This window comes from Pseudorca crassidens, chromosome 2, assembly GCF_039906515.1.
Source record: "Pseudorca crassidens isolate mPseCra1 chromosome 2, mPseCra1.hap1, whole genome shotgun sequence".
Classification (NCBI taxonomy): Eukaryota; Metazoa; Chordata; class Mammalia; order Artiodactyla; family Delphinidae; genus Pseudorca; species Pseudorca crassidens.
This window is the reverse complement of record NC_090297.1, coordinates 155,409,980-155,437,671: the sequence shown is the minus strand read 5'-3', so window position 1 is coordinate 155,437,671 and position 27,692 is coordinate 155,409,980. Positions and strand designations below refer to the sequence as shown.

The window sequence follows — 27,692 nt, the reverse complement described above, 5'->3', positions numbered from 1 at the left end:
TCATTGATTAGCTCTAGTAGTTTTCTGATAGCATCTTTAGGATTCTCTATGTATAGTATCATGTCATCTGCAAACAGTGACAGTTTTACTTATTCTTTCTGATTTGGATTCCTTTTATTTCTTTTTCGTCTCTGATTGCTGTGGCTAAAACTTCAAACACTAAGTTGAATAATAGTGGTGAGAGTGGGCAACCTTGTCTTGTTCTTGATCTTAGTGGAAATGGTTTCACTTTTTCACCATTGAGGACAATGTTGGCTGTGGGTTTGTCATATGTGGCCTTTATTATGTTAAACTCCCTTTATGCCTCTTTCTGGAGGGTTTTTATCGTAAATCGGTGTTGACTTTTGTCAAAAGCTTTTTCTGCATCTATTTAGATGATCATATGGTTTTTCTCTTTCCATTTGTTAATTTGGTTTATCACATTGACTGATTTGCATATATTGAAGAAACCTTGCATTCCTGGGATAAACCCCACTTGATCATGTTGTATGATCCTTTTAATGTGCTGTTGGATTCTCTTTGCTAGTATGTTGTTGAGGATTTTTGCATCTATGTTCATCAGTGATATTGGCCTTTAGATTTCTTTCTTAGTGACATCTTTGTCTGGTCGAATCTGAATGAGATCCTTTCTGGGTATAATCTTAGTTGTAGGTTTTTCTCTTTCATCACTTTAAATATGTCCTGCCCCTCCCTTCTGGCTTGTAGTGTTTCTGCTCAAAGTTCAGCTGTTAACCTTATGAGGATTCCCTTGTATGTTATTTGTTGCTTTTCCCTTGCTGCTTTTAATATTGTTTCTTTGTATTTAATTTTTATAATATGATTAATATGTGTCTTGGCACGTTTCTCCTTGGGTTTATCCTGTATGGGCCTCTCTGTGCTTCCTGGACTTGATTAACTATTTCCTTTCCCATATCAAGGAAGTTTTCAACTATAATCTCTTCAAATATTTTCTCAGTCCCTTTCTTTTTCTCTTCTTCTTCTGGGACCCATATAATTCAAACGTTGGTACGTTTAATGTTGTCCAAGAGGTCTCTGAGACTGTCCTCAATTCTTTTCATTATTTTTTCTTTATTCTGCTCTGTGGTAGTTATTTGCACTATTTTATCTTCCAGGTCAATCATCTGTTCTTCTACCTCAGTTATTCTGCTATTGATTCCTTCTGGAGAATGTTTAATTTCATTTATTGTGTTGTTCATCATTGTTTGTTTGCTCTTTAGTTCTTCTAGGTCCTTGTTAAACGTTTCTTGTATCTTCCCCATTCTATTTCCATGATTTTGTATCATCTTTACTATCATTACTCTGACGTCTTTTTCAGGTATACTGCCTATTTCCTCTTCATTTATTTGGTCTTGTGGGTTTTACCTTGCTCCTTCATCTGCTGTGTATTTCTCTGTCTTCTCATTTTGCTTAACTTACTGTGTTTGCGGTCTCCTTTTTGCTGGCTGCAGGTTTGTAGTTCCCATTGCTTTTGGTGTTTGCCCCCAGTGGGTAAGGTTCTTTCACTGGGTTGTGGAGGCTTCCTTGTGGAGGGGAGTGGTGCCTGTGTTCTGGTGGATGAGGCTCGATCTTGTCTTTGGTGGGCAGGACCATGTCTTGTGGTGTGTTTGGGGGTGCCTGTGAACTTTCTATGATTTTAGGCAGCTTCTCTGCTTATGGGTGTGGTTGTGTTCCTGTCTTGCCAGTTGTTTGGCATAGGGTGTCCAGCACTATAGCTTTCTGGTTGTTGAGTGGAGCTGTGTCTTTGCATTGAGATGGGGATCTCTGAGAGAGCTTTCACCATTTGATATTATGTCGAGCCAGGAGGTCTCTGGTGGACCAATGTCCTGAACTCGGCTCTCCCACCTCAGAAGCTTAGGCCTGACACTCGATTGGACCACCAAGACCCTGTCAGCTACACGGCTCAGAAGAAAAGGGAGGGAAAAAAAGAAAGAAAAAATTAATTAATTATTTAAAGTTATTAAAATAAAAAACTTTTTAAAATTATTAAAATAAGAAAGTAATAAAAACAAAAAGCAAGCCAGAAAGAAGAGAGCAACCAAACCAAAAACAAATCCACCAATTCTAACAAGGGCTAAAAACTATACTAAAAAGAAAAAAAGGACACACAGAACACTAGGACAAATGGTAAAAGCAAATCTATGCAGAGAAAATCACACAAAGAAGCATACACATACACACTCACAAAAGGAGAAAAAGGAAATATATATATATATAAAAGAAAAAAAGGAAGAGAGCAACCAAATCAATAAACAAATCTACCAATGATCATAAGTTCTAAATACTAAACTAAGGTAAAGATAAAACCAGAAACAAATTAGATGCAGAAAGCAAACTCCAAGTCTACAATTGGTTCCAGCCTCCACTGCCTCAGTTTCAGGATGATTCCTTGTCTATTCAGGTATTCCACAGATGCAGGGTACATCAAGTTGATTGTGGAGCTTTAATCCGCTGCTCCTGAGGCTGATGGGAGAGATTTCCCTTTCTCTTCTTTGTTCGCACAGCTCCTGGGGCTCAGCTTTGGATTTGGCCCCGCCTCTGCGTGTAGGTCACCTGAGGCCATCTGTTCCCTGCCCAGACAGGACAGGGTTAAAGTATGAGCTGATTAGGGGCTCTGGCTCACTCAGGCCAGGGGGAGGGAGCAGTACAGAATGTAGGTCAAGCCTGCAGTGGCAGAGGCTGGCATGATGTTGCAACAGCTGAGGCGTGCTGTGTGTTCTCCTGGGGAAGTTGTCCCTGGATCACAGGACCCTGACAGTGGTGGGTCGCACAGGCTCCCTGGTGGGGAGGTGTAGATAGTGACCTGTGCTTGCACACAGGCTTCTTGGTAGCTGCAGCAGCAGCCTTAGCGTTTCATGCCCATCTCTGGTGTCCACGCTGATAGCCACGGCTCGCCCCCATCTCTGGAGCTCGTTTAGGTGGTGCTCTGAATCCCCTCTCCTCGTGCACCCCAAAACAATGGTCTCTTACCTCTTAGGCAGGTCCAGACCATTTCCCAGACTCCCTCCTGGCTAGCTGTGGCTCACTAGCCCCCTTCAGGCTGTGTTCACGCAACCAACCCCAGTCCTCTCCCTGGGATCTGACCTCCGAAGCCCAAGCCTCAGCTCCCAGCCCCCACACAACCCAGCGGGTGAGCAGACAAGCCTCTCAGGCTGGTGAGTGCTGGTTGGCAGCCATCCTCTGTGTGGGAATCTCTCCACTTTGCCCTCTGCACCCCTGGTGCTGCGCTCTCCTCCGTGGCTCTGAAGCTTCCTCCCCCCGCCCAACCCCGGTCTCCACCAGTGAAGGGGCTTCCTAGTGTGTAGAAACTTTTCCTCCTTCACAGCTCCCTCCCAGAGGTGCAGGTCCTGTCCTATTCTTTTATCTCTGTTTTTTTTCTTTTTTCTTTTGTCCCACCCAGGTATGTGGGGAGTTTCTTGCCTTTTTGGTCTTCTTCCAGCATTCAATAGGTGTTCTGTAGGCGTTGTTCCACATGTAGGTGTATTTTTGATGTATTTGTGGGGAGGAAGGTGATTTCCATGTCTTACTCCTCCACCATCTTGAAGGTCCCTCCCGTCTCTTTAATTTTCAGATTCAGGTTATGTTTACAAAGGCCCGTATTTTCTGTGATTCTACTTTTGGTTCAGGGCCATAGCACTCTGAGTAAGAACCTGGAAAGAAAATGTAATCAACCACATAATTTGCTTTTGCCATCATATCTACAAATGGCATTTAAATGTCCTCTTTTCTTTAAAGTGTTGTAGACCAAGACTTAAAATGTGTTCCAGGTTTAGCAAAAGGAATAATATCTGTTTTAATTATTACTCTGGATTTCAGGGTTGTTATTAGCTATGGAAGATTGTAAGACATGGTTTTACATTATAACTTTGACCCAGTTTCAATCTGTGACCACAACATAATTTTAATTCTATGAAAACTGGATAATCTTTTCTAAATAAAGCTGATATATAAAAATCCAGGCATAACAATAATCAATTGGATGTTATTCATTTTAGAAAATAAATTCTTTCCTTAAAAAGATACACACTCATATAAAAACACCCAATTGCATATACACCATGAGGTTCTTTTGCATAGCTCTTTTACTACACATGAAGTGTGTCTTTATTCACACACACAAAAATGTATTCACAGTCTTTCAGGAATATAATAATTTCATAGAACAAAATATTTATATTTATAACAAAGCAGAATAGCATGCTCATTTCATTCACAATTTGACATGCTTTTGCGCTCCACCTCCTCTCTCTTTTCTGCTTTTTTTTCTGATAGAAATATAAAAGCTAAAGAACTCAAGGAAACTGTGGTTTAACCTGTTGGTTTGTCTGCCAAGTAATCATTCTTTCTGGAAACTCTTTCCATCTATGCCTCCCACCAGCACAGCTGTGTTTATGATCCCACCTTTCTTACCACAGTTGACTGATACAGGAATGAGTACCTTCCCCAAACTAAGGCCCTCCATCAGAAATTAGGAGCTGTGACTACAAAATTTTAGCCTCAAACTACCTGCTTCCTTCAGTGAAGGAGATGTAAACCCAGGAAGTATGAGCCCTTAGGACCCACTTTGTGGATGAGAAACAGCAGAGACTGTTTTTTAGAGAGAAATACATACAGAGAGGAACCACAAGGAACTCTCATGTCATCAGAGTCCTGTTTCCATTTTTCCTTGAGGCCCAAATGTATCCTTTCCCTTTGGTCCAGGATACCTTTTAGCAAATTCCTTAATTAGTTTGTTTATTTTTTATACTTCCCTCAAAGACTGTTCTTTGTAATCATAAGTGTCCTAATGAAAGAACTCAAATTTTATTGTTATTGATATATTAATCTGAGATATTAGCAAGAAAGTGTCAATGGAGACTCTTCAAAATAGAAGTACCATATGATCCAGTGATTCCACTTCTGGGTATTTTTTTGAAGGAAACAAAAACACTTACTTGAAAAGATATCTGCACCCTCAAGTTCACTGCAGCATTATTTATAATAGCCAAGGTATGGAAACAACCTAAGTGTCCATAGATGGATGAATGGATAGAGAAAATGTGGTATGAGATATTATTCAACCATAAAAAAGAAGGAAATCTTGCCATTTGCAACAACATGGATGGACCTTGAGGGTATTCTGCTAAGGGAAATAAGTCAGACAGAAAAAGAGAAACACCAGATAATGTCACTTACAAGTGGAATCTAAAACAACAGCAACAAAAACCTGAACTCATAGATTCAGAGAACAAATGGGTGGTTGCCAGAGGCGGGATTTGGGAGGGTGGGAGAAATGGTGTGAAGTGGGTGAAAGGTACAGACTTCAGTTATAAAAGAAGTAAGCCCAGGGGATGTAATGTACAATATATTGAATATAGTTAATAATACTGTATTGTATAATTAAAAGTTGCTAAGAGAGTAGATTGTAAAGATCCTTGCCACAAGAAAAAAAAAACAACTTTGCAGCTATATGAGGTGATGGTTGTTAATTGGACTTATTGTGGTGATCATTTCATGGTATATACAAATACTGAATCATTATGTTGTACACCTGAAACTAATATAATGTTATATGTCAGTTAAAAAAAAGAATCAATGCCCTCCAGCCAAAGACCACCAGGAACACACCTATGATTGAACAAATTGAGTTTATTACTCTTAAGGGAGAGAGAGCACACACCCTAGGGAAGCCAAAGGATGTCTCAGTAACAGAGTGTTAGAAATAATCTATTACAGGATTTAGACTTTGGATGCCCTATTGGATCCTCAGACCTGACGATGGTTGTGCAGTTGCATTTAAGATGGGACAGGATACGTCAGCAAGCAGGAACACAAGTAATCATCAGAAACAAAACGTTGTTTTTAGATATTAGCAATTACTTATTCTAAAGATTAAGGAAAGATTCAGTTCATTCTTTCAGCTTTACAAATGGGTAATATATCAGCTTACAAAAAAAAACCTTTATTTTTTTAAATCTTAAAGAAATACTGCAGTAAAAATTAAACTGAATTAAATTATTTTTGCACCAAGAATTTTAAAAATTATGACAGCGATACACAAGGGTGTCATTAAATGTTGGATGGGGGCTTCCCTGGTGGCGCAGTGGTTGAGAGTCCGCCTGCTGATGCAGAGGACATGGGTTCGTGCCCCGGTCCGGGAAGATCCCACATGCCGCAGAGCGGCTGGGCCCGTGAGCCATGGTGCACGGAGCACAGAGCCTGTGCTCCGCAATGGGAGAGGCCACAGCAGTGAGAGGCCCACATACAGCAAAAAAAAAAAAAAAAAATGTTGGATGGGAATGACTGTTAGGGCTGATTTTTCAGTGTTTGGGGTCCTTTGTGCATAAAGTACATGTCTATAAACATTGAAGCTATACCTACAGTAAATGTTTAATAGTGATCTGTGTTAGAGCACTTTGAAGAGAATGAGGGAAATGTGATTAGTAAGACATCATTTCTTCCCTCAAAGGACTCACAGAAGAGTAAATCTGCTTCACTCCACATTCTTTCCTACTTGTCCCTAAAACTATAGGTCTACAGCAAGATTTTCATAGAAACTCAATAAATGTGCATTATATACTATTTAATGATGATGATGATAAACATTTATTGTTCCTATTTCAAGGAACCAAGAATAATGTTGGAAAAATATTTTCCAGATATACAGGATGTTATATTTAGTGAGAGATCCTGAGAATACTTAACCCATAAAAAACAGGGACTATTTATGGTATTTGTTAAATAAAATACATTCATATTGCCAGGACCATGTCTATGTGGTTCTGAGGGTTCAGCAAAGTATTTAGGCAGTGCAAAGAGCCTACTACTCATTTTCCTGAAAGAGAAATATTACAAAGGTCAATGTCTTTGCCTCAGGAATATTTGGAACCCTTCCATTGTGATTAAGAGCTAAATGTTTTCATTAAAAGCTCTAACAGAAATTACAAAAAGAAGGTTTTTTGTTAAAGATACAAATCAAAATTGTAACATTTTGGTTGCTTACAAAGTCCTCATATATCATATTTGCAAACATTTCACAATATTTTTCTTTTGGTGAACCTCAGTTTCAGGTTCAGAGTGTGGATAGCTATAGTTGTCACTTGTAGGTGAGGATGTGCTCTAACTTGTAGAGGGTATATGGCCTGCAATGGAAGTATAGTAGGCTCTGCCCGGAGCATAGTCCAAGCCTTGTCACTCGGCATCAGACCAGACTTGGGGAAGCCCCTTTACTACTCAGGTCCATGGCATGGGTGAGGAAATAATATTGATGTCTAAATGTCTTTGATTCCTTTGCTTTAATTATGGATGGAGTGGTGAATTGATAGCCTTGAAAAGGGAAAATTATCACCGTGAAGGGTGATTACGGTAGCTGAAAATTACAGGCCAGTCAAATGTTCTTTGTATGACCAATGCCATCGTTTTGTAAATTCTCTTAGAGTAGCATATGAGGAGGGGAATCTTGCTGTTTGTTCATCTAGTCTTTTAACATTTACTCATCACCTTTTATATGCCAGGCACTGGTCTGGGTGCTTGAGATCCAAAGATGAATAACACACACCCTTACCTCCAAGGAACTCATGATGCAATGGGAAAGACAGACAAAAATTAACAAAAGGTAATAAAACCATTGACAAGTGTAATGAATGATGAGGATATTAATAGGTCTTAGCGGAGAAAGACTTTACCTGGCAAGGTGAGATAGGGATGAGCAGAGTAGACTTCTTGGAGTAGTTAATATATGAACTGAACTTTATGAAATCAGTTGGGATTAACCAAAGGAAAAAGAGGCAGAGACAGAATAGCGTGAGCAAAGTCATGGAAATAAGAAACAATATGGCATGTGCAGAACTATGAGCAGTACGTAAGGAACATTTTTGCTTTGCTTGTTTTGCTTGTTTTCATTGCAAATCATAGATTATGGGATTATACAATAATAAAGCTTCCACTGCTCCTGCTAAGTAGAGAGAACACATAATTTTGTAACTCTAAAAGTGTTAGATGCCTCTAAGATTTCAAGACAAGAGTATGGGCACTGATCAGGGCTAAACTTTCCAGAAGTTGCAATCACAGAGACAAATTTACCTCTTAGGGCCGTGGTCCCCAACCTTTCTGGCATCAGGGACCGGTTTCATGGAAGACAGTTTTTCCATGGACCAGGGTGCAGGGGGATGGTTTCGGGACGATTCAAGAGCATTACATTTATTGTGCACTTTATTTCTATTATTATTACATTGTAATATATAATGAAATAATTATACAACTCACCATAATGCAGAATCAGTGGGAGCCCTGAGCTTGTTTTCCTGCAACTAGATAGTCCCACCTGGGGGTGATGGGAGACAGTGACACTCAAAGTGTGTTGCTTATGTTCAGTCTACTCCCCAACTTCATTTTGGTCGCTGTCACTGCAGAAAACCCTGCTTCACAGAGATAGGGCGTTGGGAATGGAAGCAGGCTTTTCAGTGCTTTTGTGGCAATCTCTGGATATTCCACCTTGACTTTAATCCAGAACGTATGGAGATTTGAAGTTGTCTCAAACATACTTTTAAGGCCACCGTCATTTGTGATCTCAAGCAGTTGATCCTCTTCTAGCACAGACAAAGTCGATTTCACCTGGCTTATTCACAAATGGGTTGTGTATCCATTCCTTCCCAGTTCGGGGGTCTTTTGTGGTTAGGAAGTAATGCTCAAACTCTTCTGAAAGCTGAGATAGGTGATCATGCACCAGCTGGGAGAAAGAAGGCCCTGGCTCAGCCTCTTTCAAAATCTTTGCTAATGTTTGAAACACGTCAAAAATCCCAATGTTCTCTTGTCACCCCCATAATTCCAGTTTGCATTGAATGCAGCCACTTTATCTGTTGACTTGAACACCGTTGTTCTTCTCCCCTGAAGTGACAGATTGAGTTTGTTAAGCAGGTTGAATATGTCACACAAGTAAGCAAGTTTTGTGACCCATTCTGTGTCACTGAAATGTGCTGCCAGTGGTGACTGTGTTTCTAAAGAAATCTCTGGAGTGGCTCTTGTAACTCAAAAACTCTGGCCAGTGAACTTCCTTTAGAAAGCCATCTCACTTCTGTGTGTAAGAGAAGATGTGTTGCTCTGCGTCTATCTCCTCACAGAGCTGCACAAACAGACGTGAGTTAAGGGCATGTACCTTAATGTGGTTGATAATTTTAATCACATCCTGCGAAATGTTGTTAAGTTCAGGTGATATTTTTTGACTAGCCAACATTTCTCTATGGATGACACAGTGCATAGACTCACATTCAGAAACAACCTCTTTGACCCGAGTAGTGAAACCAGAAAGCTATCCAGTCATGGCAGCCGCTCCATCCGTGCATATACCGACACAAAATGACCAATTCAGTTTTCCTGATATGTAACCATTCAAAGACTTGAATAGCTCTGCACCTGTGGTGTTAGTTGGCAACAAAAGTGCATGAAACACATCCTCAGGCACATCCTCCTGAAAAATATATCACACAAAAGCAAGCATTGTTGCCTTGTTGTCAACATCGGTAGACTCATCAACTTAGATTGCATATCATGGTGGCTCATTAATCCTCTCTAACAATTGTGCCTCAATATTCTCTGCTGTTTCATTAATTCATTTAGTTATGGTGCTAGCTGAAAGAGCACCAATTGTGCCACCTTTTGAACTGCAACCTCTCCTAAAAGTTCACGACAAATGTCCTTAGCAGCAGGCAGGATCAACTCTTCACCAATAGTAAAGGACTTCTTAGCTTTAGCAATGTGATTAGCCACTAAGAATGATGCTCTCAGTGCAGACACCTTAGATGAAGTGGTGGCCTTCAGCAATTCTTCTGTTCCTCCTGTTCACGTTTTTTTCTCTTGAAAAATTCCAAAGGCTTGTCTTTTAATGCAGAGTGCTTGGTCTCCATGTGGTGAAGCAGTTTTCAAGGTTTCATGGCTTTGTTGGATAGCCGGTTGCTGCATATTATACAAAGTGGGCTTGGAGAATGTGAATCACCTGTTGCAGTGAACCTGTAATTTAAGTAGGACTCTTGATATTTTCTTTTAAATGCAGCTTTCTTTTTGTTGGCAGTCTTAGAGTCTTCTACTCTTTCACCATTGGGTCTTTCCCCTTTCCAAAGAAGCTCTCTAACGACGTTTGTTTTTTCCTCTTTTTGGCTAGGGTTAGCTTGTGGGCTTACCAAAACTGTGACTGAGACAGGTGTGCAGTGAGGGAAAGAGAGGCAGAGAGAAGTGGTAAATAAAATAATGGGAGGGCCACACGCAGACTAAAGTAAGTGTCGGATTCTGACTTATACCCTGCCACCAGATGCAGCTGTACAATTGAAGTACATCAAGTCACTTGCCACTATAAAGCCTGCCACCAGATGCAGCTTAATTGTCACTTGCCACTCACTGATAGGGTTTTTTTTTTTTTTTTTTTTGGCTATGTTGGGTCTTCGTTGCTGTGTGCAGGCTTTCTCTAGTTGTGGTGAGCAGGGGCTACTCTTCATTGTGGTGCACGGGCTTCTCATTGTGGAGGCTTCTCTTGTTCTGGAGCATGGGCTCTAGGCGTGCAGGCTTCAGTAGTTGTGGCTCATGGACTCTCTAGAGCGCAGGCTCAGTAGTTGTGGTGCATGGGCTTAGTTGCTCCGTGGCACGTGAGATCTTCCCACACCAGGGTTCAAACACGTGTCCCCTGCATTGGCAGGCAGATTCTTAACCACTGCACCACCAGGGAAGTCCCACAGATAGGGTTTTGACATGAGTCTGCAAGCAACTGATTTATTATGGTCTCTGTACAGTCAAACCTCTCTGCTAATGATAATCTGTATTTGCAGCCGCTCCCCAGCGCTAGCACCACCACTTCAGCTCTACCTCAGATCATCAGGCATTAGATTCTCATAATGAGTGCACAACCTAGATCCCTGGCATGCGCAGTTCACAGTAGGGTTCGCGCTCCTATGAGAATCTAATGCCACCGCTGATCTGACAGGAGGCGGAGCTCAGGCAGTAATGCGAGCGATGGGAAGCGGCTGTAAATAACGATGAAGCTTTGCTCTCCCGCTGCTCACCTCCTGCTGTGTGGCGCAGTTCCTAACAGGCCATGGACCGGTATTGGTCTGTGGCCCAGGGTTTGGGGATCCCTGTCTTAGGGTATAAGATACTGTTGCATCTCTTAACTAGTTTCACATTTTTTTTAAAGAAATAAACAAAGCCAAACAAAACATCCTGCTTGTTACTCCGATGTCCTCAGTATAAAGATAAATGAAATTAGAACACACCATAACACCATACACAAAAATAAACTCAAAATGAATTAAAGACCTAAATGTAAAGCCAGACACTATTAAACTCTTAGAGGAAAACACAGGCAGAAAACTCCATGATATAAATCACAGCAAGATCCTTTTTGACTCACCTCCTAGAGAAATGGAAATAAAAACAAAAGTAAACAAATGGGACCTAATGAAACTTAAAAGCTTTTGCACAGCAAAGGGGACCATAAATAAGATGAAAAGACAACCCTCAGAATGGGAGAAAATATTTTCAAATGAAGCAACTGACAAAGGATTAATCTCCAAAATTTACAAGGAGCACATGCAGCTCGATATCAGAAAAACAAACAACCCAATCCAAAAATGGGCAGAAGACCTAAATAGACATTTCTCCAAAGAAGATATACAGATTGGCAACAAACACATGAAAGAATGCTCAACATCATAATCATTGGAGAAATGCAAATCAAAACTACAATGAGATATCATCTCACACCAGTCAGAATGGCCATCATCAGAAAATCTACAAACAATAAACGCTGGAGAGGGTATGGAGAAAAGGGAGCTCTCTTACAGTATTGGTGGGAATGTAAATTGATACAGCCACTATGGAGAACAGTATGGAGGTTCCTTAAAAAACTAAAAATAGAACTACCATACGACCCAGCAATCCCACTACTGGGCATATACCCTGAGAACACCGTAATTCAAAAACAGTCATGTACCACAATGTTCATTGCAGCTCTATTTACAATAGCCAGGACATGGAAGCAACCTAAGTGACCATCAACAGATGAATGGATAAAGAAGATGTGGCGCATATATACAATGGAATATTACTCAGCCATAAAAAGAAATGAAATTGAGTTTTTTGTAATGAGGTGGATGAACCTAGAGTCTGTCATACAGAGTGAAGTAAGTCAGAAAGAGAAAAACAAATACCGTATGCTAACACATATATATGGAATCTAAGAAAAAAAATGGTCATGAAGAACCTAGGGGCAAGACGGGAATAAAGACGCAGACGTACTAGAGAATGGAGTTGAGGATATGGGGAGGGGGAAGGGTAAGCTGGGGCAAAGTGAGAGAGTGGCATGAACATATATATACACTACCAAATGTAAAATAGATAGCTAGTGGGAAGCAGCCGCATAGCGCAGGGAGATCAGCTCAGTGCTTTGTGACCACCTAGAGTGCTGGGATAGGGAGGGTGGGAGGGAAGGAGATGCAAGAGAGAAGAGATATGGGGACATATGTATATGTATAACTGATTCACTTTGTTATAAAGCAGAAACTAACCACCATTGTAAAGCAATTATACTCCAATAAAGATGTTAAAAAAAAAAGATAAATGGAACTCTAAAGTGTCCTGGATATGTACATTTGTACACGAAAATTTTAGCAGATCTGCCACTTATTTATTAAAGATAAAGCTGAGAAATTGGGAGAAAGGGGCAATTCCTTTCCACACCCCTCCTGGCCATAAAGCCATTTGAATCAGTTTTCAACATTACTATGATAGCATTTCTCTTTCAATCTTTTGGTTCCATAAGATGCTGGAATTTTTTTTCTCCCTTTCTCTGTCTCTGCCTCTCTCAACTGGGAGTTAAGGTCTTGCTGTCATAGATGCATAATAGATGAATATGGTGAACTGGATGTACATTTGACAATAAAATAATTCATAATGTGTTAAAACCATACATATATTGGGTGATCACACAACAATAAAACCACTATAATGATACTGACAGGTAATCACATTGGCTCTTTTACAGTGAACTGAGACCACCACTGTGACAGAAATACCCAAAACTAGGCCAGGAAAATAAGTTTCTTGTTTCCTGAATTAAATGTAATTTCAAATTAGACTGCTTTGTATTTCTTTCTGTTCGGGAAAGGGTGGGGGGAGAGGGAGAAAGAGAGAGGGAGACAGAAGAAAATTTTTTTTTAATAACACTTTTCTGAAGGTATTTTAAAATCACTTTTCACATTAAGAAAAAATTATAGTCCTGGAACCAATATTTGGCTCTCTTCAAGAGTAGAAATTTTCCAGTGGCTGCTCATATATTTTCCCCAAATAGATGCTCAAATGTGAAAAATAAGCAGGGCACCTGGAGATAGCTAATAATATTTAGGTACCTGGAATTCTACATTGGTCAAGTAACACTACATACACATTTGAAAAACTGAGTTTCCCCTTTTATAAAAGGGAAGACCATGACTCAAGATAACTTAGGCTGTAAGTAATAAGTTAAGCACAACATTCTGCAACATCTGTGTTCTTATGAATGGTTTCCCCTCCTTCCTTCCCTCAGAGCTTCCTTAGGATCTAGTTGAAGTCATCCTCTCAAATGCAGTTAAATCAACGGCAGTTGTCAAGGAACAGTTAATACTTGAAGTTAATATTTTTTAAATGCATGCATATTGAAATTGATGTTGGGTGTAACTGTTTTCATAAGTTTTAGGACATTATTGTCAAGCTTGATGATCAAGTTTATTTTGAAATTAATTTTGAACTATTCTGCTTTAAGCAACTAGAATTATTTGGCCATTGTTAATATCACTCATTTGCCAGGTCTCAGGTGGGTAGGCTACAACTGTACCCAGTCTCCAAGAGAGGTAGAAATGGAATTTCAGTTCACAGAAAATTTCATTCATGCAGCCCTGATACAGCTTACTAAGTATATGTAACTATTTACATTACATATTTTTTGCAGTTTTATGTAGAAATGAATTATGCTGAGAGCCAAATTAAACAGAAATGAACATCTCAGGTAAATCAGCGCCTCTTCCTGAATCTCCCATTTCTGCTCATATTTTCACCATTCCATTCATTCCTAATGCTCCTGGACTGTAAACTTTGAGTCCTCTTAATTTTCCCACTTGCCAACCCCAGACCTAGTCACAAGGTCCTAGAACAAGTCTAATTTTGTTCTAATTCACATGTACACTGAACTAGCTCAGGGCCTTATCCTTTCAATCTTGGATCACAACCCACTAGAAATGTTGGCTGCCCTGCTTTCCTTTTGACCAGCCTGCGGCTCTCTACACACATTGCCAAAGGTGAGGGTCAAGGGAAGTTCTCTTGTGTAAATGAATCTTGAGTGTCTTGAAAATAGTGGAAAGACCTTTCAGTCAAAGAAAATAGTATTATAAAGACACAATACTATAACAACACAAATTTGTTGCCAAAAATGACAACCAATTTGGGTTGGCTTGAGAGTAGATACAGGGACTGGATGGGGAAAACCAGAAATGAGACAGGTATCATCTTATAAAGTATTGGTTATGCCATGCTAAGAATTATGCTTGAAACATAGTGGGCACTCAATAAACATTCATTAAATGAATAAATCAATGAATCACTTTATCCACTACTAATATATTAAATCTTTATGTTTAAACATTTCATATTTAATAATTGACTAGTTTGCACCTTGGCTCACTGAAGAAAAACAATGTATTCACGCTCTGTTTTCAATACTTCATATGTGGCTGATCTTTAATCTGTTATTGTAACAACTAGAAACATTCCTACTCTTATGAGTGCTAAATGTTGAGTTCTTAAGGTTAACATATATAAATAGATGTTCATATATATGTATATATATGTGTGTTTCTTTTTCTCTTTTTTCAGGGTCAGACATTGTTCAATGGTTAATAAAGAACTTAACCATAGAAGATCCAGGTAAATAAATAATTTTCCCATCGATAAAAGTATTTTCTTTGTGGTTTTAAGAAATATGTTTTTTCAGGGCTAACATGACAAGCAAGCAAACCTGAAAAGTTATAATTACATTTTAACTATGTTTTTCCCATTTATACAGATTTTATGGTAGTCAATGTATATTTAACTAAATTTTATTTAGTTTACTTTAAAATTTTTTCAATATATAATGTCCTATTTTATAACATTTGATTCAGGTGATTAGCGACTGTTAGAATGGATGAGCAGTATACATGTCCATAAATAATTATACATATAATTTATAGCAAGTGATTATGAAATAATGAAATTTCGCTTCTGAAAACACATAGAACTAAATCTCATTAATTTATAATTTTGCCTTAACTCCATTTTTGCATGAGGTTTGAAAACAATGTTATTTGTAATTCCAATTTTTTATCATGCCTACATTATGTTTTTAATACCCTTATTGCAGCCATGGACTCATTTATTGTGGTGGACATTTTCTGTATTCTGCAACGCAAAACCAATGTCCACAATTTGAGAACAGTTTCTACCAGCACACTTCTTCATTGCCTAGAACATATTCTGAATTGTGAGGAATTTAATGACTTTAAAGAAATATCATGTAAAAGCCTTCATGTGTGGCAAATATTTCACATCACTGAAATAAAAGTGAGATTATTTTGTTTAGAGAATATGCTGAAAAAAACAAAAGAAAATAACATAAAAATTGGGATTACAGTGACAGAATGACATAATAGAGAAAGATGGCAATACACTAACTACACAGACACTATTCCTTCAATTTAAAAAAAAAATTGTTACGGCTTTTACTCCTGCTTCTGGTGATTACCACCTTAGAATGATTTAGAAATAATAGTACATGGAGATGCAAAGTTTTTATTTTTACTCATTTTGAGCTAACTTTATAAGGCCGTGCCACCAGAAAATATACTTCTAATTCTGTAAAAAATGTCTGTGTACATCCCCTGATCACTTGGTATATGATCTTTTAAAATACTTATTCTATCAAGTTAAACAGGAATAAAACAAGTAAGTAAAGATGAAGCAGCTACTGCCAGCATCAAATTATTACTAGGTGAAAAAAGGAGATAATTATTGAGAAAGGAAGCCACGGTCTTGACAGTTTTACCTTTCAGCCTCAGCTCAGTGCCATTCCTGACTTTACGAACTGTAGCACCAGACAAAAGACTCCAGTGCTAAGAAAACACTGGTACAGTCACAGAAAACCAGGGAACTACTGATTTGCAAAGAATATCATTTCTCAAAAGGTGAAGTAGATACAAAAGAGTAGTTCTTTTGCAAATTAAGACTGAAAGTGTACTTCAGTAATAGTCTGAGAAGCAGGGAAAATATACAGGTATAATATGCTAGTAAGAAACACTCGTTTATAATTTATATAAGAAATATCATTTTAGCTATAATGTATATGAAAAACTGATTTTATTTGCTTGTTCAACTGTATAAGGAAGTTGTAAAGCTTCATTAGAAGGTATATAAAAAGATAAAATCAATTATATCTGGGAAAGAACATTCATGATTTTCAGTTATATTTATGACAGGCTGAAAAATTAGTTTTTGGTTGGTTGGTATGGAGTGAAAAATTCTGTGCTGGATTTTAAGAAGCATTGATGATTGTTCTGAAGATATAACAGATTTTGCACACAGAAAATGAATCAATCTGGGAGATGATTCTAGTTAAATACGATCAAGAATGTAGCTGACATCTACTTTTGTGGTTGCATGATTAATTTAATCATACCATTTTAGAACTGCTCATGAAGAGATAAGTAGTTATTATAAAGCTAGGTCTAATTTTAACTTCATAAATTATCTGAAGATATTTAAATATAAAAGAGAAACCCATGCCAGGTTTCTATGTTGTGCTTATTTGGTGGTCAAGTGGTTGTTTGAAGAACTCTAGGGATCATTTGAAGTTCTAGATCAATAATTTGTTGAAAGAGAATTTTGTGGCAAGTTGGAAGAAAAGACTAATGCTTTGGTATGGGAGCGGGTTCTGGTGATCCATTTAGAGACGGGGAGAGGATTGCATGATCTTCAGGGACTTCTGAGGGAAAGGGGTTGCATAATCCAACACCAGTATATATTTACATATACATACCAAATTTTCCTTTTACATTCATTCAACGATGGACAGTTAGGTTGCTTCCATATCCTGGCTATTGTAAATGATGCTGCAATGAACATTGGGGTGCAAATATCTTTCTGAGTTAGTGTTTTTGTTTCCTTTGGATAAATTCCCACAAGGGGAATTGCTGAATCATATGGTAGTTCCATTTTTTATTTTTATTTTTATGGGTTTTTTTTTGCGGTACACGGGCCTCTCACTGTTGTGGCCTCTCCCGTTGCGGAGCACAGGCTCCAGACGCGCAGGCTCAGCAGCCATAGCTCACGGGCCCAGCCGCTCCGCGGCATGTGGGATCTTCCCGGACCGGGGCACGAACCCGTGTCCCCTGCATCGGCAGGCGGACTCTCAACCACTGTGCCACCAGGGAAGCCCTATTTTTAATTTTTTGAGGAACTTCCATAATCTTTTTCATAGTGTCTGCATCAGTTAACACCAACAGTGCACAATGGTTTCCTTTTCTCCACAACCTTGCCAACATTTGTTAGTTATTATCTTTTTGCTAATAGCCATTCTGACAGGTGTGAGGTGATATCTCATTGTGTTTTTGATTTACATTTCCCTGATGATTGGTGATGTTGAGCATCTTTTTCAAGTACCTGTTGTGGACATCTGTATGTCTTCTTGGAAAAATGACTATTCAGATCATCTACCCATTTTTAATCAGATTTTTTGTTATTGAATCCTTTATATATTTTGAATATTAACACTTACCAGATATATGATTTGCAAATATCTTCTCCCATTCAGTAGGTTGCCTTTTCATTTTGATGATGGTTTCCTTCACTGAGCAAAAGATTTTTAGTTTGATCTAGTCCCATTTGTTTATTTTTGCTTTTGTGTCCCTTACCTTTGGGGTCAGGTCCACCAAAACATCACTGAGATCTATGTCAGTGAGTTTACCACCTATGTTTTCTTCTAGGAATTTTATGATTTCTGGTCTTACACTCAAGTCTTTAATCCATTTTGAATTAGTTTTTATGGATGATATAAGATAGTAATCTAGTTTTGCTCTTTCACATGTGGCTGTCTAGTTTCTCCAACACCATTTAATTACATTTCATGACACCAAAATAATGTCATTTCTTTCTTTTATGTGTTTGGCTCCTTGGTAGTAAATTAATTGACCATATGTTTGTGGATTTATTTATGGAGTGTCAATTCTGTTCCATTGATCTGTGTGTCTGTTTTTGTGTCAATACCATACTGTTTTGATTAATATGGCTTTGTGGTATAGTTTGAAATTAGGACGCTCGATACCTTAGGTTTTGTTCATTGTTCTCAAGCTTGTTTTTGCTATTTGGGATCCTTTGTGATTCCATACAAATTTTAGAAGTATTTATTCTAGTTCTACAAAATATGTCTTTGGAATTTTTATAAGGATTTCATTGAATCTGTAGATTGCTTTGGCTATTAGGGGCATTTTAACAATATTAATTCTTCCAATTCATGAGCATGGAATATCTTTCCATTTATTTGTGTCTTCAGTTTCTTTCCTCAGTGTCTTATAGTTCTCAGTGTACAGGTATTTCACTTCCTTGGTTAAATTTATTCCTACGTATTTTAATTTTTTTGATGCAATTGAAAATGGGATTGTTTTCTTCATTTATCTTTCTGATAGTTTGTTAGTAGTGTATAGAAACACAACAGATTTCTGTATATTAATTCTTTATCCTGAAACTTTACAGAATTCATTTATTAGTTCTAATAGTTTTTTGGTGTAGTCTTAGGATTTTCTATGTATAGTATCATGTAAACTGAAAACAGTGACAGTTTTACTTCTTCCTATCCAATTTGGATGCCTTTTATTTATTTTTCTTGCCTAACTGCTGTGGCTAGGACTTCAATACAATGTTGAATAAAAGTGGCAAGAGTAGACATCCTTGTCTTGTTCCTGATCTTAGAGGAAAAGTTTTGAGCTTTTCTCTGTTCAGTATGATGTTAATTGTGGGTTTGTCATATATGACCTTTATTATGTTGAGGTACATTCCCTCAATATGCCCTTACTTGAGCATTTTTGCATAAATTGATGTTGAATTTTGTCAAATGTTTTTCTGCAACTATCAGGATGATCATATGATTTTCTATGTTCACCAAGGATTTTGGATTGTAACTTTCTTTCTTGTGATGACCTTGACTGATTTTGGTATCAGGGTAATGCCAGCTTTATGAAATGTGTTTGGAAGGTTTCCTTTCTCTTCAATTTTTTGGAAGAATTTAAGAAGGATCGATATTAAATTTTTGAATGTTTTGTAGAATTCACCAGTAAAATCTACTGGTCATGGGCTTTTGTTTGTTGGGAGATTTTTAAATTACTGTTTTAATTTCCCTACTAGTAATCAGTCTATTAAGATTTTCTATTTCTTCATGATTCAGTCTTAGAAGATTGTATATTTCTAAAAATTTATCCATTTCTTCTAGACTGTCCAATTTGTTTACATATACTTGTTTGTAGCAGTCCTTATGATTCTTTATTTTTCTGTGGTATCAGTTTTAAATTCTCCTTTTTAATCTCTGGTTTTATTTGTTTGAGTCCTCTCTCTTTTTTTCGTGGTTAGTCTAGCTGCTTTGTTGATTTTATCTTTTCAAAAACCAGCTCCTTGTTTCATTGGTGTTTTCTATGGGTTTTTTTTAATCTCTACTTCACTTATTTCCACTCTGATCTTTATTATTTCATGTATTCTACTAATTTTACCTTTGTTCTTTTTATAGTTCCTTTAGGTGTAAAGTCAGATTGTTTATTTGAGATATTATTGTTATGAGGTAGGAATGTATTGCTATGAAATTCTCTCTTTGAACTGATTTTCTGCATCCCATAGACTTTGCTATGTCATATTTATGTTCTCATTTCTCTTTAGGTTTTTTTTTCTTCTTTTGATTTCTTTGATTATCCATTGATACTTTGGTATCAATTTTATTTAATTAGATTTAATTATAGATTTTATTTAATCACCATTTTTTGTTTTTTCTCTTTATTTCCTTGTGATGGTTTTCTAGTTTCATACAATTATGGTAAAAGAAAATACTTGACATAATTTCAATCTTCTTGAATTACTTGAGACTTGCTTTGCAATCTAACATGTGATCTATCCTGGATATTGTTCCGTATGCACTTGAGAAGAATATGTATTCTGTTGCTTTGAGATGAAACATATGTATCAGAATGTATATATCTCTTAAGTATATGATGTAAATGTGTCATTTACATCCACTGTTTCCTTATTTTGTCTAGATGATCTATGCATTGATTTAAGTAGGGTGTTAAAGTCCCCTACTATTGTTGTATTGCTTTCAATTTTTCAACTTAAGTCCATTAATATTTGCTTTATATATCTTGGCGCTCCTCTGTTGGGTTCATATACGTTTATAAAGGTTATATCTTCTTGCTGAATTGACCTATTTATCATTATGTAATGTTCTTCTTTGTCTTTTATTATAGTTTTTGTTTAAAGCCTATTTTGTCTGATATGAGTATAGCTACTCTTGCTTTCTTTTCATTTCCATATGCATGGAATATCTTTTTCCATCCCTTCACTGTAAGTCCATGTGTGTCCTTTCTTCTGAAGTGAGTCTCTTGTAGGCATCATATAGATGGGTCTTGTGTTTTAATCCATTCAGCTAGTCTGTGTCTTTTGATTATTGAATTTAGTCCATTTACATTAAAGTAAGTAGTGATAATCATGTATTTTGCCATTTTGTTTATTGTTTACTGGCTGTTCTTATAGTTACTCTCAGTTCTTTTCTTTTCCTCTTTATCTCTTCCCTTGTGTTTTGTTGATTTTCTTTAGTATTATGTTGAGATTCTTTCTCTCATTTTCTTTTGTGTATTTACTACAAGTTTTTTTCTTATGGTTATTATGAGCTTCACATATGACAGCCTGTTTAAATGGTAGACTGTTTTAAGTTGGTAGCAACTTAAATGTGAACACATTCCAAACTTTTATCTTTTTACTCTCCCACCCCCCTACCCTGGACAAACATTTTACTCATGATAACACATTTTACATTATTTATTTTATGCATCCTTTAATTAATTATTATAATTTTAGTTATTTTTACTTGTCTTTTAACCACTATGCTTGCTTTATAAATGCTTGATCCACTTCCTGTTGTATATATTTATCTATACCGGTGAAATTTTTATTTTCATATGTTTCTTATTATATGTTTATCATATGTTTTATATGTTTCTTTTCACCTTAAATAAGTCTTTATAATATTTCTTGTAGGGATGGTTTAGTGGTGATGAACTCCTTTTGTTTTTGTCTATCTGGGAAAATCTTGACTTCTTTTTCAATTCTGTGTGATATTCTTGGTTGGAAGTATTTTCCCTTAAGCACTCTGAATATGTCATCCACCCCCTTCTGACCTGTAGTTTCTGCTGAAAAATCTGTGATAGCCTTATGTGGTTTCTTTTCATATGTAACAAGTTGTTATTCTCTTGCTGCTTTTAGGATACTCTTTTTATCCTTAAACTTTACAATTTTAATTATAATGTGTCTTAATGTGTGTCTCTTTGAGTTCATCTTATTTGGAACTCTCTGGGCTTCCTGGACCTGGATGTCTATTTCTTTTCCCAGATTAGGGAAGTTTTCAGCTACTGTTTCTTCAAATAATTTTTCTGGCTCTTTCTCTCTTCTCATTCTAGGACCCCTATAATGCATATATTTCATTTGATGTTGTTCCAAAGCTCTATTAAGATTTCTTCACTTTTTAAAATTCTTTTTTCATTTTTCTACTCTTGTCTATGTTAGTTCCATGTTTTGTCTTTCAGCTTACCAAATTCTTCTACATCATGCAGTCTGCTGTTGATCCCATCTAGTGTATTTTTAATTATGTCATAACTTCTATTTGGTACTTTTTAATATTTTCTGTCTCTTTGTTGAACTTCTCACTGTGTGTATTTATTCTACTTCCAGGTTCAGTGAGCATCTTTATCTTGCTCTTTCAATTGGGACATACTCCAGTATCTCTTTATTTTGCCTAGTTTTCTTTGTTTGTTTCTAACTAATAGGTATATCAGCTATCTCTCCCAGTCTTGAAGGAGTGGCCTTATTTAGGTGATGTCTCCTGGGACTCAGAAGTACAATTCTGCCTGGCCACTAGATCCAGGAGTTCAAGGGGTCTCCCCTATGTGTGCTGCATGCACCCTACTGTTGTGGTGGAATCCTGGCTGCTGTGTGGCACTGGTGGATGAGTCTGGATCCCAGGTTAGCTGCTGGGAGCAGCTGCCAAAGGGCACTGGTAGATGAGGCTATTGCTAATCCAGCAGGGCTCTTAGTGAGGCATGCCCACTGGTGCTAACAGATGGATAATTCCAAAATGGCACCCTCTAGTGCCAGTATTAGCAAGGTAACCAGCGATCACATAAATGGCTCAAATCAGTGATTCATTTCCAGGGGGGTATTCCACCTGGTTCATGTCTCGCTGGCAGATGCTTCAAGGTTAGTAAGTGGGTATCCTATACCTATGATCTGTGTACTTTTTTTTAAATTGAAGTATAGTTGATTTACAATGTTGAGTTAGTTTCAGGTATACAGCAAAGTGATTGAGTTATATATATATATATATATATATTCTTCTGCAGATTCGTTTTCATTATAGATTATTACAAGATATCAAATATAGTTCCCTGTGCAATACAGTAGGTCCTTGTTGTTTATCAATTTTATATATAGTAATGTGCATCTGTTAGCCCAAACACCTAATTTATCCCTTCCTCCCCCTGCCTTCCCCTTTGGTAACCATAAGTTTATTTTCTATGTCTGTGAGTCTTTTCCTGTTTTGTAAATAAGTTCATTTGTATCATTTTTTTAGATTCCATGTATAAGAGATATCCTATGATATTTGTCTTTCTCTGTCTAACTTATTGGGATAATCTCTAGTTCCATCCAAGTTACTGCAAATGACATTTTATTCATTTTTATGACTAATATTCCATTGTATAAATACCACCTATTCTTTATCCATTTATTTATCTGTCAATGGACACTTAGGTTGCTCCATGTCTTGGCTGTTGTAAATAGTACTTCTATGAACATTAGAGTGCTTGTATCTTTTCAAATTAGGGTTTTCATCTTTTCCGGATATATCCCCAGGAGTCAGATTGCTGGATCATATGGTAGCTCTATTTTTAGTTATTTTAAGGAACCTCCATACTGTTCTCCATAGTGGATGCACCAGTTTACATTCCCCCAAAGAGTGTAGGAGGATTCCCTTATCTACAACCCCCCTCTAGCATTTGTTTGTAGACTTTTGATGTTAGCCATTGTGACTGGTGTGAGGTAATTTTGATCATTGTAGTTTGATCATCATTGTAGTTTTGATTTGCATTTCTCTAATAACTAGAGATGTTGAACATCTTTACATGTGCCTGCTGGCCGTCTGTATGTCCTCTTTAGAGAAATGTCTATTTAGGTCTTCTGCCCATTTTTTGATTGGATTGTTCTATTTTTTAATATTGAGCTATATGAGCTATTTGTATATTTTGGAAATTAATCCCTTGCCAGTTGCATCATTTACAGATATTTTCTCCCATTCCATAGGTTCTCTTTTCATTTTGTGTATGGTTTCTTGGCTGTGCAAAAGCTTTTAAGTTTAATTAGATTCCGTTTGTTTATTTTTGCTTTTATTTCCATTACTCGAGGAGATGGATCAAAAAAAATATTGCTGCTTTATGTCAAAGAGTGTTCTGTGTTTTCCTCCAGGAATTTTATAGTATCCAAACTTACATTTAGGTCTTTAATCCAGTTTTAGTTTATTTTTGTATATGGTGTTAGCTAATGTTCTAATTTCATTCTTTTGCATCTAGCTTCCCAGTTTTCCCAGCACCACATATTCAAGAGACTTTTTTCCATTGTTTGTTCTTGCCTCCTTTTTCATAGATTAATTGACCATAGCTGCATGGGTTTATTTCTGGGCTTTCTATCCTGTTCCATTGATCTGTGTGTCTGTTTTTGTGTCAGTACCATACTCTTGAATACTGTAGCTTTATAGTAGATTCTGAAGTCAGGGAACATGATTCCTCCATTTCCATTCTGCTTTCTCAAGATTTTTGGCTATCTGAGGTCTTTTGTGTTTCCATACAAATTTTAAAATTATTTTTCTAGTTCTGTGAAAAATCCCATTGGTAACTTGATAGGGATTGCCTTGAATTTGTAGATTGCCTTGGGTAGTATGGTCATTTTAACAATATCGATTCTCCCACTTCAAGAATACCACCATATATCATTCCACCTGTTTGTGTTGTCTTCAGTTTCTTTCATCAGCATCTTCTAGTTTTCAGAGTACAAGTCTTTTTCCTCCTTAGATAGGTTTATTCCTATGTATTTTATTCTTTTGGATGTGATGATAAATGGGATTGTTTCCCTAATTTCTCTTTCTCCTATTTCATTGTTGGTGTATAGAAATGGAAGAGATTTCTGTATATTGATTTTGTATCGTGCAACTTTATTGAATTCATTGATGAGCTCTAGTAGTTTTGGTGGCATCTTTAGGCTTTTCAATGTATAGTATCATGTCATCTGCAAACAGTGACAGTTTAACTTCTTCCTTTCAAATTTGGATTCCTTTTATTTCTTTTTCTTGTCTGCTTGCTGTGGCTAGGACTTCCAAAATTATGTTGAGTAAAAGTGGTGGAAGCAGGCATCCTCGTCTTGTACCTGACCTTAGAAGAAATGCTTTCAGATTTTCACCATTGAGTATGATGTTAGGTATGGGTTGTCATATATGACCTTTATTATGTTGAGGTGCATTCCTTCTATGCCCACTTTCTGGAAAGTTTTTATCATAGATGCTGTTGAATTTTGTCAGAAGCTTTTCCTGCAGCTATAGAGATGACCATACGGTTTTAATTCTTCAATTTGTTAATGTGATGTATCTCATTGACTGATTTGCAGATATTGAAAAATCCTTACATCTTTGGTATAAATCCCACTTGACCATGTTGTATGACCATTTTAATGTGTTGTTGGATTGAGTTTGCTAGTATTTTGTTAAGGACTTTTGCATCTATGTTCGTCAGTGATATTGGCCTGTAATTTTCCTTTTTTTGCGATATCTTTGTCTGGTTTTGCTATCAGGGTTATGCTGGCTTCATAGAATGAGTTTGGAAGTGTTCTCTCCTCTGCAATTTTTTGGAATACTTTCATAAGGATAGGTGTTAACTCTTCTTTAAATGTTTTGTAGAATTCACCTGTGAAGCCATCTGGTCCTGGACTTCTGCTTGTTGAAAATTTTTAAATTACTGATTCAATTTTAGTACTGGTAATTTGTCAGTTAATATTTTCTATTTCTTCCTGGTTCAATCTTAAGAGATTGTCCCTTTTTAAGAATTTGTCCATTTCTTCTTGGTTGTCCATTTTATTGGCATATAGTTACTCATAGTAGTCTCATGATCCTTTATATTTCTGTGATGTCACTTGTAACTTCTTTTTTATTTCTGATTTTATTGATTTGCACCCTCTTCTATTTTTTCTTGTTGAGTCTGGCTAAAGGATTATCAATTTTGTTTATCTGGTTAAAGAACTAAAGCTTTTAGTTTCATTGATCTTTTCTATTGTTTTCTTCGTCTCTATTTCATTTATTTCTGCTCTGATCTTTATTTCTTTCCTTCTACTAACTTTGGGTTATGTTTGTTCTCCTTTCTCTGCTTGCTTTAGGTGTAAGGTTAAGTTGTTTGAGATTTTTCTTGTTACCTGATGTAAGACTGTATTGATCTAAAATTCCCTTTTAGAACTGCCTTTGCTATGTCCCATAGGTTTTAGATCATCGTGTTTTCGTTTCCATTTGTCTCTAGGTATTTTTTGAGTTCCTCTTTGATTTCTCCAGTGATTCCTTGGTTGATTAGTAGCACATTGTTTAGCCTCCACACGTTTGTGTTTTCTGCCTTTTTTTCCTTGTGGTTGATTTTTAGTCTCCTAGTATTTTGGTCAGAAAATATGATTGATATAATTTCAATTTTCTAAGGCTTGTTTTGTGGCCTAGCATTTAATCTACTCTAGAGAATGTTCCATGTGCACTTGAAAACAATGTGTATTCTCTGCTTTTGGGTGGAAATCTCTCTATATATCAATTAAGTTCATTTGGTCTAATGTGTCATTTACAGCCTGTATTTCCTTATTGATTTTCCTCCTGGATTTCCAGTCCATTGTTGTAAGTGGGGTGTTAAAGTCCCCTAAAACAATAAGCTTTACCGTTGATTTATCCTTTTATGTCTGTTAATTTTTGCCTTATATATTGAGATGCTCCCATGTTGGGTGCATACATATTTACAATTTTTATATCTCCTTCTTTCATTGATCACTTGATCATTATATAGTATCCTTATTTGTCTCTTGTAACAGTCTTTATTTTAAAGTCTATTTTATTCAAAATAAATATTGCTACTCTGGCTTTCTTTTCATTTCCACTTGTGTGGAATACCTTTTTCATAGCCTCACTTTCAGTCTGTATGTATCTCTAGTTCTGAAGTAAGTCTTTTGGAGGCAGCATATATATGGGTCTTTTTTCTTCATTCAACCACTCTATGTCTTTTGGTTGGAACATTTATTTAATTTACATTTATGGTAATTATTGGTATTCCCTCCCCCTTTTTTTCTTCTCTTATTATGTGATGACTATCTTAGTGTTACGTTTGGATTCATTTTTCTTTTTTGTGTATATACCTGTTATAGATTTTTTGGTTTGCAGTTACTGTGAGGTTTTTATATAGCAGTCTCCCTCTTTCTCCCTCTCTCTCCCTCTCCCTCTCTCTCTCTCTCTCTCTCTCTCTCTATATATATATATATATATATATATGTGTGTGTGTGTGTGTGTATATACATATATTATATTATATATATATGAATTATTGTTTTAAGTTGCTGATCTCTTAATTTCAAATGCATTTTTAAAAGCCTGCATTTGTACTCTCTTCCCCTCACGATTTCTGTTTTTAATATCATATTTTACCTCTAATTGTTTTCTGTATCCCTTAACTGCTTATTGTGGTTACAGATGATTTTACTACTTTCATCTGTTAACTTCCTTACTAGTTTTGTTTGTGGATGATTTGTTACTTTTCCTGTATGTTTGCCTTTGTCAGTGAGCTCTTTCATTTTGTAATTTAATTGTTTCTAGTTGTGGCCTTTTCTTTTTCACCTAGAGAAGTTCCTTTAACATTTGTTGTAATGCCAGTTTGGTGGTGCTGAATTCTTTTAGCTTCTGCTTGTTTGTAATGCTTTGATTTCTCCCTCAAATCTGAATGAGAGCCTTGCTTGGTAGAGTATTCTTGGTTATAGTTTTTTTCCTTTCACCACATTAAATATATCATACAACTCCCTCCTGGCCTGCAGAGTTTCTGTTGAAAAATCAGCACATAGCTTTATGTGAGTTCCCTATTATGTTATTTGTTGCTTTTCTCTTGTTACCTTTAATATGCTCTCTTTATCTTTAATTTTTGTCATTTTGATTACAATGTGTCTTTGTGTGTTCCTTTTTGGATGAATTCTGTATGGGACTCTATACACTTCCTGTACTTGGGTGACTGTTTCCTTTCCCATGTTGGGGAGGTTTTCAGCTATTATCTCTTCAAATGTTTTCTAGTGCCCTTTCTCTCTTCTCCCTC

At 36.7% G+C, this 27,692-nt stretch overlaps 1 protein-coding gene across 12 annotated transcripts in view; it reads left to right on the top strand.

Annotated features, from left to right (window-relative positions):
* The window catches only part of RGS7 (regulator of G protein signaling 7), a 614,677-nt gene that overhangs the window by 415,136 nt on the left and 171,849 nt on the right, over nucleotides 1-27,692 (top strand). For 9 of the 12 annotated variants that reach the window (XM_067729464.1, XM_067729455.1, XM_067729465.1 and 6 more), the window contains one exon: nucleotides 14,866-14,916. The exons of the other annotated variants lie outside the window; for them this stretch is intronic. In XM_067729464.1, the coding sequence (XP_067585565.1) occupies nucleotides 14,866-14,916 (51 nt within the window). The remainder of the gene's footprint in view (nucleotides 1-14,865; nucleotides 14,917-27,692) is intronic. 12 annotated transcript variants of the gene reach the window in all.